Source organism: Chrysemys picta, chromosome 14 (assembly GCF_011386835.1).
Source record: "Chrysemys picta bellii isolate R12L10 chromosome 14, ASM1138683v2, whole genome shotgun sequence".
Classification (NCBI taxonomy): Eukaryota; Metazoa; Chordata; order Testudines; family Emydidae; genus Chrysemys; species Chrysemys picta.
In genome coordinates, this window is record NC_088804.1 from 42138573 (window position 1) to 42153940 (window position 15368).

The 15368-nt window shown below is 41.4% G+C and overlaps 1 protein-coding gene across 10 annotated transcripts in view; it reads right to left on the reverse strand.

The window, feature by feature from the left end:
- FANCA (FA complementation group A) overlaps positions 1 to 15368 on the reverse strand; it is a 56648-nt gene that overhangs the window by 22199 nt on the left and 19081 nt on the right. For all 10 annotated transcript variants that reach the window (XR_010592631.1, XR_010592632.1, XM_065567365.1 and 7 more), the window contains 9 exons: positions 14589 to 14699; positions 14065 to 14160; positions 13916 to 13975; positions 12921 to 13009; positions 12295 to 12355; positions 12162 to 12211; positions 10700 to 10776; positions 1589 to 1696; positions 71 to 213 (listed from right to left, as the gene is read on the reverse strand). Coding sequence is in view for 8 of the 10 variants with exons in the window: in XM_065567365.1 (XP_065423437.1) it covers positions 71 to 213; positions 1589 to 1696; positions 10700 to 10776; positions 12162 to 12211; positions 12295 to 12355; positions 12921 to 13009; positions 13916 to 13975; positions 14065 to 14160; positions 14589 to 14699 (795 nt within the window). In the remaining 2 variants the exon portion in view is untranslated. The remainder of the gene's footprint in view (positions 1 to 70; positions 214 to 1588; positions 1697 to 10699; positions 10777 to 12161; positions 12212 to 12294; positions 12356 to 12920; positions 13010 to 13915; positions 13976 to 14064; positions 14161 to 14588; positions 14700 to 15368) is intronic.

Genomic DNA, 15368 nt, shown 5'->3' on the forward strand with positions numbered 1-15368 from the left:
CAGTGTACATGTATTTACATTGATTCAATCAACTCCATTTGCTTATTGTTTCAGGCTCTACGATACTCACACACTGATCCTGTTGTTCAAGTCTTGGGGCACCAATGTTAAGTTGGATCTGAGAATTGAAGGATGCAGCTTCATTTTCATTATTGCTGCGTCCCAGGACAGTCGTCAGTCTCTCAGAGATCAGTGCAATCTGGGCTGGCACAGCTGCGGGAAAGAGCAGCGTGAGAAGAATAAACAAGAGTGAGCAAGTGTGAAGGTAGGAAAGGAGCTGGAATCAAGAGAACACACCCATTTCCAAGGCTGATAGATGTCCATTTTTAATGTAAGGGGGAGAGGAAGGAGTGTATGCCCCATTCACTGCCTTTAAAATTCACACCAGAGACTCTAAAATCCTGAAAAGCAACAAAAGAGATTTGCCCTCCTGATGTGCTCAAAATGCAGAATAAATTACATCTTTTGGCTTGGAAACACCCAAAATGGCTGGCTAGAACGAAGGAGTGGATGAAACTCCAGCTCAGACCAATATGTTACATGTTACTGCCTTGTTGTGCATCTCCTTGGTATCACTCCAGGAGTTTCAAACCTCAAGTATATGGAAATGATTAAGACCCAGAATATTCCCTGCTGAGGGATAGGGAAAGATAAGTCACTTATCTAAAGGTCTCTGTCACAAAAGTAGAGATCTTCCCATCCTCTTCAAAACAAACTCAAACGTTCCTGCCAACCTGCTTGTAGAGTGCTGGGCATATTTACATCTTTAGGAATAAATTACTATGATGTTTAGGGTGGGAAATACTGAATCCCAAATTTTTAAACAACCAGAAAACTTATGTACTGTCTCCAAATCACTATGTTTTATTTTATTTATTATGTTTCAGCAAGTGCATCTTCTTTCATTTGCTAGGATGATGGATTTCCCCATACATAAAAACTTGACCAATGCATCCATCCTGACTGCCATTTAGAATTGTTTTCCTAAAATGTATTTCATAGTTTAAGGTATCTCAAAGCACTTTAGATAGTAGCACAACGGTAGTAACTGTGCAGGCAATGGAGCATCCACTAGGCATTCTATGATAGTTCAACACAGTGCTAAGTACATTAACTTACTTTATGGATCAGAAGAACGTTAGTCAGGACGATAATTATTAGTTTTTTTTTTTAATTAATGGGATCTTTAACTCCCATCAGAGACTTATGACAGGAACCATATTTCATCTTCCATCAGAGGAAGTGTATCCCAATGGCAGCTCCCTTGTCCCCAATACTGCACTAACAGCTTTTATGAGCACAAGTACAGGAATGGGGGTGGCCCCCCAACCTTTTGACAGAGATGAGTGAGTTGTCTAGGGATCTTTACTGACTTATTCTTTTAAGTTAAAAGAATAACTGTCAAACTAATTAGGTACTCAAAAAAAAATATCAGACCTGAAGAAATTATATGAATCAGAGGTTACAGTCCTCAACCACCTTTGGCATGAAGCATAACACTGCTGTTTCTGCCAGTATTAGACACTTTCTTGTAGTGGCCTTGTATGAACTTTATTTTAAAGTAATTGCTACATGCCTCCCTACATACCATCATGTTTGCTTTGGTCTGTGATCAGCATCATCAGTTCATCCAGTTCAGCCTTCAACTGTTCAACAGGCTCTTTGAGATGGTCAGTCTCTAATTCTATTGATCCATCTATATAAATAAAAGAGAGGCTCTACATTATTTCTGTCTGTATTAGACTACTAGAAATATAGGGCTGAAAGGGACCTCAAGAGGTTATCTAATCCATCTCTCAACACTGAGGCAGAGTCAAGTATACCTAGACCATCCCTGATAGATGTTTGTTCAATCTGTTCTTAAAAACCTCCAATGACAGGAAATCCCCAGCCTCACTCAGTAACCTATATTCTAGTACTTAGTTTTTCCTAAATCTAACCAAAATTTCCCTTGCTGCAGATTAAGCCCATTACTTCTTGTCCTACTTTTAGTGGGCATGAAGAACAGTTGATCGCAGTCCTCTTTATAACAGTCCTTAACATATCTGAAGCCTCATCAGGTCCTTTCAATCTTCTTTTCTTGAAACTAAACATACATACCCAGGTTTTTTAACCTTTCCTCATAGGTCAGGTTTTCTAAACCTTTTATCATTTGTGTTGCTCTCCTCCGCACACTCTCTAGTTTGTCCACATCTCTGAAAGCGTGGCATCCAAAACTGGACACAGTACTCCCGCTGAGGCCTCACCGGAGTCAAGAGAGAGGAACAACCACTTTAAATACACAAAACCTAAAGCAATGATTCACTGATCTCTACTTAGGGTTAGCGTGAAAGCAGAATTCACTTTGGGATATAAAATAGTATACAAAGAACATGGATCTGCCACAATGCACGGAATCATTTTTATCCTCAAAATCATTTACTCCTGGGGGAATTCCGCACTACTGCGCGCACATAATCAAGCAGCCACGCATATTTTTAATTTTTTGTGCAGAAAAAAAAGCTTCTGCTGAAAAGTTGCTGCAGTTCTGCCTTTTGCCCAACAGAGGGCGCTGTGGCACTAGAGCACAGCTGCCACTCCCAGCGAGCTAGAGAAGAGAAAGAGCCTGCCTTCTTCACAGCGCCAGCCGGGTCAGGTCAGGAGACAGGGGCTATGGGGAGACAGACAACATGGGGTTGCTGGGGGGGGGGGGGGGGGGGCCTGTCAGACAAGAGCTCATAAGGGCTAGTGGGGGAGGACAGACTAGGGCAGGGGCTGAATGGGATTGGAGGGGCAGGGCCATATGGTGATGGGGAGGGGGTGCAGAGCTACCGGGGGAAGGAGGTGGCTGAGTGGGGGCACAGACACACCTGGGGACAGGGGGAGGGGGTGCAGGGCCACTTGGGACTGGAGGAGTGGGTGTCTGAGTGGGGGTGGAGGGACATGTGCCTGACTGAACGGGAAAGGCTAGGGGTTATCTAGGGTCTGCATGGGGGAAGCTCCTTAACAGTCCTTCCAGTCCCACCCCCCCCAAAAAAACCCTTTCCATACTTTTCCCACCCATACCCAACAACTGTCCAAGTTCACACCCAGGCTCCTTCCCAGCAATTATTTCCCTCTCCCTCAGCTCCTCCATTACCACTGACTCCCCCCAGTCTTGCACTGCTTCTGGGGGGTATGAGAAATATGGTTCTGTATTGTAGTTTAAATGAATTATTACTCAGAGTTCTGTATTAATATGCCTAGTAAGGAATCTTTGTCAAAAAACATGTTCTGAATCTTTGTCATCTGTATTGTTACATACTTCCTGACAGCTATTTTGAAATAAATGACCAAAAATAATTGAAACTGGTGTGATTATATCGTCTTATTTTGACAAATAAAATACACAGTTTTCCAGAATTTTTAATTTTTTGTTGCAGAATTTTTAATGTTTTGGCGCAGAATTCCCTCAGGAGTAAATCATTGTACCTTTTGACTAGTCAGTTATGAATTTATGTCTAGTTCAGGAAGGAATTTAACTTTCAGAACCAAGAAATGAAGAAATCTTACTTCATATTTTCCTTACTATTCTCCTTTGCTTCCAGCCTCCAGAAATTCTCATAAGCAAACTAGGGAAATATGGTCTAGGTGAAGTTACAATAAGATAGGTGCACAACTGTTTGAAAGACTGTACTCAAAGAGCAGTTACAATGGCTGTCTCTCAGACAGGGAGGATATAGCCAATGTGGTCCCACAGGAGTCAATCCTGGGTCCAGTACTATTCATATATTCATTAATAACTTGGATAGTGGAGTGGAGAATATGATTATAAAAGTTGCTGATGACACCAAGATGCAGAGGGATTGCAAGCACTTTCGAGGACAGGTTTAGAATTCAAAAGAATTGTCGAATTGATCTGAAATCAACAAGATGAAATTCAATAAACACTACACTACAACTAGGAAGAAAAAAAAAAAATCAAATGCACTACTACAAAATGGGGAATAACTGACTAGGTGGTCCCTACTGTTGAAGAGGATCTGGAGGCTAACTTCATCCTGGGGTATAGTAACAGAGTGTCATATGTAAGACACAGGAGGTAATGGTCCTGCTCTACTCAGCATTGGTGAGACCTCAGCTGGAGTAGTGTGTCCAATTCTGGGCACTGCACTTGAGGAAAGATGTGCACAAACTGGTAAAAGTTTTAGATAACTTGATGGATGAGGAAAGGTTAAAAAAACTGACAAGTTTAGTCTTAAGAAAAGACAACTGCGGGGGGGAGGGGAGGGGAGGGGGAGACACTCCTGAGACCAGTCTTCAACTATGTTAAGGGCTTTTATAAAGAACAGTGAAGGATTGTTCTCCATGTCCACTGAAGGTATAACAAGAAGTAATGGCTTGAATTGGCAACAAGGGAGATTTAGGTTAGCTATTAGGAAACAAATTTCTAACTATAAGGATTGTTAAATTCTGGAATAAGCTTCTAAGGAAGGGTGTGGTATCCCCATCATTGAAGTTTTTTAAGAACTGGTTGGACAAACACCTGTCAGGGATGCTCTAGGTTTACTTATTTCTAATCGGTGCTGGGAGCTGGACTTGATGACTTCTCAAGGTCCCTTCCAGCCCTTCATTTCTGTGATTCTATGAAGTGTCTGTTCTCCCAGCAAGGCTGGGAAAACATTCCAGAAATACAAAGTTAAATGCTAAAGTTTTAAGTACTAAGTAATCAGATTCTCCTCAAACAAGAAAGCAAGAACTCTATAGAAATCTCCAGATGGGTACATTGGGTTTATTTTGTTTGAATCGCAAATGAAGGTAAGTTCCCACTTGTCACCACAGAGATGCTCCCACCAGCAACATTCCAGCCCCCCTTCCCCCCCCCCCCGAGCGCTGCTTTACCGCGTTATATCAGAATTCGCATTATATCGGGGTAGAGGTGTATTAGGGATAACAAGGCTGGTGCATGATCATTTTCCTTTGAGGAAATGACAGTCTATGAGTTTGTACTGTTCAGAAGGGTACTGAGCAGTACAAGACATTTCTGGGGGACAAGGCTGGGACTGGGAATTAGAGGGTGTTACCTGTATGTAATTCATGAGTGACTGCTCAGAGTTCTCATGTATTTAGCTGGGAGTGAATTTGCATCTGAAGGCTATGTAAACAGGCCAGGAGTGGATGTTCTGACAGCAAAGCAGCGTAAGAGGCACCCCAGGCTAGAAAGTTAAGGGACAGCTGTTCAACAGTCCAGATTGAACCCTGGATAATGTTACATGCACCAAGGAGGAGTTAGGCCCTATGGAATCAGCTCTACTAGGCTGTAGAAAATATTGACTAGGCTGAGCCACTAGAGGTCACTAGAGGTCATTATCAACTCAAATGATTCTTTACAAGCTTTTTATTTTCATCACAGAGACCTGCACAGCTGTCACCACTTAGTACTTCTGCATCTCCTGGAAACCAGGAGGACACTGAGCAGCCAGACTCCGCTGAATATCAGATACTTAACAGCATCTGTGTCTTCATGTTAAGCAAAAGGGGTTGAAACATCCCTATATACCTGCTGCTTCTTTGTGAGACTTTTTTCATGTTTAAAGTGGCTTTAGCAGGAATCATTTTCTGTGTACGAACTTTGGAGCACACTTGTTAAACAGGAATATTTTACATTAGTTAGTCTGACCTGCATTACTTCAAAATCATGAAGTAAACTTTCTTGCATTTGAAGATATTGCCAATTTGAAAATGTTAGATTTTCAAAACACTGTTTGCTAACAGAGAATACATAAAAGAGCCCATTCAAAAATCTACAATAGCACCAACATGATGGCTGTGGTGGGATCTTAAATTAAATCCACCTCAAACAGGTGTGGATTGGCAACTGCAATTGTTACATTTTCAGATCTATTTCTCACTCCCTCCCACATCCCCTCTCCTTGAGCATGCACGTTATCCTGTCCTTTGAAAGGCAGGACCACAACAAAGCCTGGATGCAGAAGACCAGGGCTTAGGTTCTCACTCTTCAGTCTAGTGGGGACTATGTTACTCAGGGCTGAGAGCACTTAGTCTCTGAAGAAGAAGAGATGAAGACACTAGGGTAATGACGGTTTACAGAAGCACATACATGGCTTTGTAGAAGTCACGTTCTCAATCACAGCAAGTGCTCATATATAGAGTTAGCAAGGAATTAAAAATGGTGGCAAGAGTAAGGAGGTAAAGAAATCCAATAAAGTATCTCTACCTCAGTTCCTTAACCTTAATTCCTGCTCCTGTACAGAACATGGGTCTTGCCTCCCCCCCGGCCCCCAAAGGGTAGCAGAAATCCAACTGCCTGCTTGCTAAATCTGACCTAGCAATTAGATGTAGTTTTGGAATTGCCATTGTAGCAACTGACTCCTTGTCTGCCACAAGTGTGCTGCATTCATTGTAGACGGTCCTATGCTCTCACATTCCAAGAGCCAATACCTGACTGAGTTTGGATCAATCCTATAGCAATAAAGTTACCAAGCTCAGCCAAAAAGGCACTAATATAGTTGCTTTCTTGAGCTCAACAACTGCAGTCTATCACCACAAAGACAGCTGATAAAGTTTAATTTAGACGTGGGGAAAATTTCTCTTGATGACAGAAAATGATTTGCAGTAGAAGCTGTAACAATAGATATACCTCTCTGCAGACTCTTCCATTTGCAAAGTGACAGCCACCAGATTTTTAAACATGATATCTAAATGACCACTTCTCTAAAGAGTAATATGTGCCATTGTGTTCTTGTTGTTCGTCCTTCGAGTTCGAAGATGACCACGACATCACTGATTGGTTTGGTTTCTGTGAACATGTGAGTGGCTGATCAGGCCAATTTGAGCTTTGAACTGTCTGTGGCACACTGAGCAAGAGATGCCATGATGGGTTACTTGATAACAGCGGACATGCTGCTGTTGAGAGATTTACCCTGCCGGCGCGTCTGCTCTGCCTCTGTGGTTCTCTTCTGCTCACAGACTGTAGCTCCAGTATGGATGAGACTTTGCCAGGTAGAATGATTATGAGCGAGATCTTCTCAAATATCTGGGTCAATGTCTAGTCTTTGAAACATTTCTGTTGGTCTCCCTGAGCATGCTTTCCCTCCTTTAACTCAAAGTAAAAGATCTTCTTTGGCAGTTGTTCATCTGACATTCTGGTGACATGGCTTGCCCATCTCATCTCCGATTTCATCAAGAGAATGGATGCTTGGAATACCTGCCCATATGAGAACCTCAGTATCTGCAACCTTGTCTTGCATCTTATCCTCATCAGTTTCCTCAGACAGCCCATGTGAAAGTGAGTGAGTTTCATAACATGGCGTTTGTACACTATCCGCATTTTGCATGCATACATCATAGTTGGCAACACTATAGCTTTGTAGACTTCAGTTTTGTTTGTTGACTAATGCCTCTGCGCTCCCACACATTTTCATGTAGTCTGCCAAAGGCCAACACTTGCTTTAGCAATTCTGGCATTGGTTTCATCATTGATGTGAATTGCACATGACAGCGTACTCCTGAGATAGGTGAACTCGTCCACTGCCTGGAGGGTTTAGCCATTCACTGTGATAGTAGCTCTATGTAAGGTTTTCCTGGCGCAGGCTGGTACATCATCTGTTTTCTTGAGGTTGATTGAGAGACCAAAATTATCACAAGCTGAAGAGAAACAGTTTATACTCCGCTGCATGTCAGACTCAGATTTGGCAGTCAGGGAACAGTCATTAGCAAACAGAAGATCACGAATTATCACTTCCTGTACCTTTGTCTTTATCTGTATCTGTAGTCTCCTCAGATTTAAAATTTGCTATCAGTCCGGTATCTGTCACTGTCACAAAAGGCATCTGTAAACATAGCAGAAAGCCTCATACTGAAGAGGACTGGGGTCAACACACAGCTCTTCTTGACTCCATTGATGACTGGGAATGGTTCAGATGACTCATAGTCATCCATAACGCAAGAGACCATGCCATCACGGAATTGCCGAACCATTGTGATGAATTTCTCTGGGCAAATGAATTTTGCCATGATCTTCCAAAGGCCCGCCCAACTGATTATAGCAAATGCTTTTTTCAGGTCAATGAAAGTCATATACAGGTTGGAGTTCTGTTCCTGGCATTTCTCCTGAAGTTGACGAGCTGCAAACACCATGTCTATGATCTTGCATCCTTTCCTGAAGCCACACGGTCTCTCAGGCAGGAGTCCTTATCCAATGTGTTGCACAAGGCAATTCCGCAGGTGCCCTAGACATTGTCTGCTTCACCTTAACCCCGGTCAGAATACTGCGGCTGATGGGGATCCGGCTACAGCGGTCGAAAAAAAAAAAAAAAATCACACAAAAAGACCAAAAAAAAAAAAAGGCAAAAGGTGACACCACTCACCAGTAGTGTTTGGAATGCGAACACATTAATGAACTGCACTACAGCAGACAGACCAGAGAGAACAGCTCTAGTTGGTAGAGAACTGGCCAGATGTAACATCCAGATAGCATCCCTGAGTGAAACCCACCTAGCTAAAGAACAACTTACTGAAAAAGGAGCCAGTTATACCTTCTTCTGGAGTGGCTGTAGCAAAGAAGATGGACATGAAGCTGAGGTTGGGTTTGCCATCAAAATACAGCTAGTTCATAGAATATCAGGGTTGGAAGGGACCTCAGGAGATCATCTAGTCCAACCCCCTGCTGAAAGCTTAGTTAACAAGCTTACGAATTTCCCAAAGGGTGTGAATGCTAGACTCATGCTAACGAGACTCCCACTGTTCGGGAAAAGATGTGCAACTATCATCAGCGCCTATGCACCCACCATGACCGACCCAGATTTGATCAAGGATAAATTTTAAGAAGACCTGGGGTCACTTATTGAAGAAGTGCCAAAGGCAGACAAGCTCAACATTCTTGGTGACTTCAGTGCTCGAGTTGGCGCAGATTATCAGGCATGGCCAGGTATCATTGGGGAAAAAATGGCCTTTGGAAATGCAACAGCAACGGGATCCTCTTACTGAGGAAATGTGCTGAACATGACTTCTTCACCAACAGTCTTCTACCTGTCAAACTGTGACAAGATGTTTTGGATTCATCTGCGCTTCAAGCACTAGTATCATATTAACTAGGTCTAGGTTGGATATTAGGAAACACTTTCACTAGGAGGGTGGTGAAGCACTATAATGGGTTACCTAGGGAGGTGGTGGTGGAATCTCCATCCTTAGAGGTTTTTAAGGCCCGGCTTGACAAAGCCCTGGCTGGGATGATTTATTTGGGGATTAGTCCTGCTTTGAGCAGAGGATTGGACTATCTGACCTCCTGAGGTCTCTTCCAACCCTAATATTCTATGATTCTATGTCATCATCAGGAGACGAGACAGACAGGATGTTAGAGTGACAAAGGCCATGAGAAGTGCAGAATGCTGGACTGATCAAAGGCTTATAGTCTCCAAGCTGAATATCCAGGTACATCCTAGTGGAAGACCATGAGGTAAAAAAAAGCACCCGAAAAGCTTAAGGTCTCCAAATTAAAATAGGAGAATGTGAAACAGGCTTTTGCTGAAGAACTGTGCAACTTGTAACAATTGATGCAAACTAACATCATCAAGGAAAATTGGGCATTGGGTACTCAGCTGCATCAAATACCCACGGTTCCATCACACGTAAACATCAACATTGGTTTAATGAAAACAATACTGACAAAGGGAGACTATTGAACGAGAAATATTGGCTCCATAAGGCCTGTTTAGGAGACGACACATCAACATCTAAGAAGGCAGTCTTCAACGACATCAAGAGGATTGTCCAATGCAAACTTAGAGAGATGCAAAACTGATGGCTGAGCAGGCAGGCAGATGAGAGTCAATCTTATGCAGACAGCAATGGTATGAAGAATTTCTATGATGCTCTAGGGACCATCTATGGGCCATGGTCATCAGGAACATTTCCAATACTGAGTGCCGATGGCACAACACACTGCTCATTGACAAAGAAAAGATACAGCGAAGGTGGGCCGAACAGTTTAACAACATATCAAGCATCTATTAGCAAGGAGGAAATTGATCAACTCTCCCAGATTGACATTAACATCTCTCTTGCTGATTCCCCCAACACTCACTGAAACTGCAAAAATGATGGACCTGCTGCCAAATGGTAAAGCACCGGGAGCAGATGCTATACCAGAAGTCTATAAGCCAGAGGCTTGCACATGGCTCTGAAACTGACTGAATTTTTCCAGTCAATGTGGACTCAAGGAACTATACCCCAGGAGTACAAGGTTGCATCCATCGTCCACTTGTACAAACAGAAAGGTAACGATCCTGCAACAACTATCAGGGCATCTCTTTGTTGCCAATAGCCAGCAAAATTCTCACCAGAATTATGTGTACACACCTGACTACTACAGAAACTGGGGAGGAGGAAATCCAGAGGCCAATAAAGTCTTAAAGAAAAGCAAAGATCACTCTTATTTTTCTACACATTTTTATTGCACCCATCACCCTGGATGGTAGGTATCCAAGCAAATATATTTAATACAAACACCACCCTAATAAAATTCAGAATCAAACTACAATATATTTTGTTTTATGTATTAATAAAACACCAATCACTGTTGTCTATATATAGGAAAAGAATCTGATTTGTAATGCTTGGAAAAATTCCCAATCTAAAAGGGCATCAGTGAAAACAGATATTTAATCTTGGTTCATTTCTCTAACAAACTAATGCTTAAGTAAATACAGATATTTCTCACCTTGTAACAGTTTCTCTTTCAAAGAATGACAGGCTTGGATATATCTGGAGTACAAGTTTGGTGGAATTTTGTCAGCTCTGCAGCAAGAGAAATTTTTTTTTCTATTTACATCATTTAACCTCAGAGTTCAGACTAATTAAAATAAGTGCATAACTAAAGCAGACACTGCACTTGACAACATTTTTATGATACCACCTGTTATAAAGCCAAGATAGTTGCACTAGAGATTAGCAGTATTATACAATATGTGGGGGCAAGAGTGCACAAAAGGGAGTGCAGTTATGGGACAGAGTATGCACTCATCTCAAGTGCAGGGCGAGACTGAAATCAAAAGCTGTATGACCTCCAAACACCTGATAGGCAGGTATACAATACTAAATGTTCATTACAGCGTTAATAGAAGGATTAGATCAATTAAATCAGTTTAAGTTGTAACATGCAGATAGTAGCTTGTCTACACGGTGCGGTAATATGTTCTATGGGGGTGTGATTTCTAAAGGGTACTAACGTGCTTTAATTGGTCCGTGTAGACCCTGCTGGTGTACACTAAGCGTTCCCTAGTGCACTTTAACGTAGTCCCATTTCAGACAGCACTACATTAAAGAATGCCAGCAGAGTCCATAAGGACCAGTTAATGATCAATATATTAGTGCACTTCAGAAATCACGCCCTCATACAGTGCATTATCTCACCATATAGACAAGCCCTAAGTCTTAGGGTACGTCTATACTTACCTCTGGGTTCGGCGGTAAGCAAATCGATCTTCTGGGATCGATTTATTGCGCCTTGTCTAGACGCGATAAATCGATCCCGGAAGTGCTCGCCGTCGACGCCGGTACCCCTGCTCCGCAAGAGGAGTATGCGGAGTCGAGGGGGGAGCCTGCCTGCCGCGTGTGGACCCGCGGTAAGTACCTTGTAGTTCGAACTAAGGTACTTCGACTTCAGCTACATTATTCACGTAGCTGAAGTTGCGTATCTTAGTTCGAACTGGGGGGTTAGTGTGGACCAGCCCTTAGATATAGTTTGGAATTAAGAGACACGATTGAGGCATTCATACAGAAATGTTTGTTTTAAAGTCAGCTACAGAAAAGTTACTAGTTTTGAAACAAGTTTATTCCGACTGGGCAAGGAAATGTCAAGCAGTCAATCTTCAGGAATGATCGAGTCCTTAACATGGGCTATGTCCTCCTTAGACACTATCCTGACAAACCATAAAATCAGATCTTGAAGTATTGCCATTGCAGTAAACCCATCTCCAGCAGCAAGGCACTCTACCTGCCCACTGAATCCAGGTGTCTCGGGGGTGAGAAATCCTACCCAGGAGGTTAGCTTGTAGGTACCATTTTGCAAACAAGGTATCACAGCGCACGAACCTCAGATAACCTGATTCTGTAGTCAAACGTTCCCAACACAGTCCAGAAAATCAGAAACTCCCTTTGCCTCATGTGCTTTATTTTCATACCTCTTTAAGGAGTCTATAAAAACGATGCGCGAGTCTGGAATCTCAGGGAGCTGTAACAAAAAGTAGCCCAATCAGAAATGCTTTTACTACCCACAAACATGTTTCCAAATGAAAGGATAAGAAAAATACTAACCACACGTGGCATGAGTAAAGCAGGAATAAAGTGGGAAACATAATAGGGTCTTCTGAAAATACTAAAACAGAAGGTGAAAAGATTAGCAACTAAATACAGAGGGCAATTTTGTTAATATCTTAGGAGTGATTTCTGCTTGCTACACGAATATTTGAGTATAGTTGCTTCAGTTAAAAACCAAAACAAACTTTATTAACCATAAAAACTCAGCAATTTAAAATGGAGAAATACCATACCCGTGTTAACTATTCTTAGTGTGGGGTTTCCTTCCTATTATTAGCTTCTTAGAGGAGAGAGTCCAAATTCCCAGTTAGTATTCATAGCACGAAAAACTGGGTTTTCACACAGTACATTCTTATAGACATTGGTTTTTTAATTTTTAAACATCCTCAAAAGATGGCTTTTTAACAGAAGCGGTGTCTTCCCTTCTGTGTGCATATGGCCTTTTTATCCTCTGAGAATCATCTGCACAAATAGCCTGAGTTTAGATGATTACTGCAGCACTGGATAAATTAACAAGATTTTCTTAAGTGCTTCTTTGCTTCCGTCCTAAAATTTTATCTTATTTTTTCTTTGATGTGCTCTTGAAACAGAATCTTTTGAGAAACTTCTAGAAAGATACCAACCTGGCCTCCATCACACTTGTTGGGATCTTCCCAGTATTTTCAAATATCTGAATAGCCTTTTCAACATCTTCAAGTGCCTGGCTCTGGGGCTGGCTCATGTAGGTAACAAGAAGGGAACAAAATAGTGAAGTCTTTAGCATAACGGAGTAAATCATTCTTGCCTTTTCTTGCTTAGTAACGGTGGTCTTATTTTTACAGCACAGAGACAAAGCGTGCAACTACATAACTGGAACAGGCTGGTATGGAGAGTAACAGTTCAAGTATACTGGTAAGGCTGGTCTATCTTCTGTGTTTCATGCACTTTGGTTTTTGGGATGGGGTTGAATTCAGTGCTCATAACCTTTCACTTAATTGCATTGGCTAGAACTAAACAGAATGCAGGGTATGGCCATCTAGGTGTCCCTCAAGCAGACTGCTAATCACATGAAGTTGCAACAACTTGTGGCAATATCTAATGCAGATGAGGAGAGACAAGATGACCCTTTCACCAGGGACTTAAATAGAATTTGATCCTTCTAAGACAAACCACCAATGTACTCAGCTGCTGCACCACTGACACTAGCCCTATTTCATGCACTTTAAAATAAATTCAGTTTCTTTACTTATTTCCACATTCCATCTGTATGTCCCATTGCATTACCAACTAATCAAAATACAGAAACTATAGAATAAAGTGTGACTCAAAAGGATCAAGCCAAATATTCCCTTTTTAATTAGTATTATTCAAAATATATCATAAACAGGACAGTATAAAACTGCAGTCTGTAGACAACTCGCTCCCCTGCATGGATTATTCCCCTTAAATGTGAGAGTCATGTAGATTCTACAGCAAACAGATGTTATACAAAATTAAAAATAATTATTATTTACTGAGCTGATATATTGCATAGTTTTTCATGTAGCCAAAAATGCAGTGTAATTTTGTACTGAGAAGTGTTACCACAGTAACAAAAAGTATAATTTACTGGAAGTCATCCTGGAAAATCCTCCAGTACCTGCACTGCGTCCTTTGTTGAAGATAAATCCTCATAGAGCCCCATGTCTTCTATAGCAACCTGTAAGAGTCACAAGGAAAATGTCACAGAGCAGTTGATATTCTGATGGGAAAGGATTTTTCAGGTGGAGGAGAATGCTTTTCACCAACCTTGAGATCAGCCAATCGGGTTTTGGCCAGAGCGATATATTCCAAGAGAAAGGGACGGTATTTTGTTGGCACAAAAGGCGGATGCATTATATGGACCTAAAGAGTAAAATTCAAAGCAAGGTTTACTATTTGGACAGCATACAAAAGCCAGCTTCTGGTTCATCTCCTTACAGATTCCTGGGAGCTTTGAAGCTAGGCAATGATAAGGCACTGTTGCCTGCTTAAGAGCTCACAGAAAAGCCGGTTATATGGCAAAGGAAATCTTTCCACATACAAAATTGCTAGGAATTTTAATTTAGTCCCCTGAGGTACTCTTTCTTCATTGTGTCAAGGCATTAAAAGAACTCTCAGCTAGTTTATTTTATAGAGAAAACTTGGTCCTGCTTCTGAGGTACATATTGAAAGTTATAATAATAATCTGGTCCCGTCAAAGGCCATGTGACCTTAGTTTGATAAGCTGAAGCTGTTTGGAGTAGGCCCCTAACAACCCCACAAGAAAATGATCTCCATAAGATGCGTCTCACCTTCAGATACTGGGGTGCTTCAAAGGGGACCAATTCTGACATGAACTCGAAGAGAAAGACCAAAGCCTTCTTACTGTTACCATGGTAACCACTGGCATTTCCAAAGGAAACCTGAAAGGGGGAACATGCGAAAATGGTCTTTCAGCCTTGAGAAAATTACAACCACTGCACCCTGCCACACTCAATATAGAAATCCCATCTACCCTATAAATCTGTTATCTGCCCAGATAGTGTTTCTGCAAAAACATATTGAAAGGATATTATTTATAAAAATCAATCTCTACCAGAAAAATCTACCACAGTAAATATCAAAGTTTGGTTTAATGCTCTCTCGTGAGGACATTTATAGGTAGTTAAATGAGGTAATATACTGAAGGATTTGCAACAGCAAATGAACAGGTTTCTACACAGGGTAAATACAGCTTTGCTCTGATACACTTAAGCATTACAGGGATAACAAACCTATCTATTGAGATCACACAAAACAAAGAATCAGTTCACTTTTCAATAAATCCTAAATATTTCACCATCAAAAGCTTCAGGACATATTTTCAGACCTTTCAAGCCAATTTGCATGCACAAAAATGCATAGGAATTTGTATGTGTAAATTGCATACACATTTACAACTGTAAAAGCAAATGATCAATTATCCTAACTGATCAACACATGCAATTACAAAAACTGCATACACATTTTTGGTAAACGGGAGTACCTTACACATGCATTTCTCTAGCCTACAACTTGTGTTAATAATGATTTCAATTATCACGATTGTAACA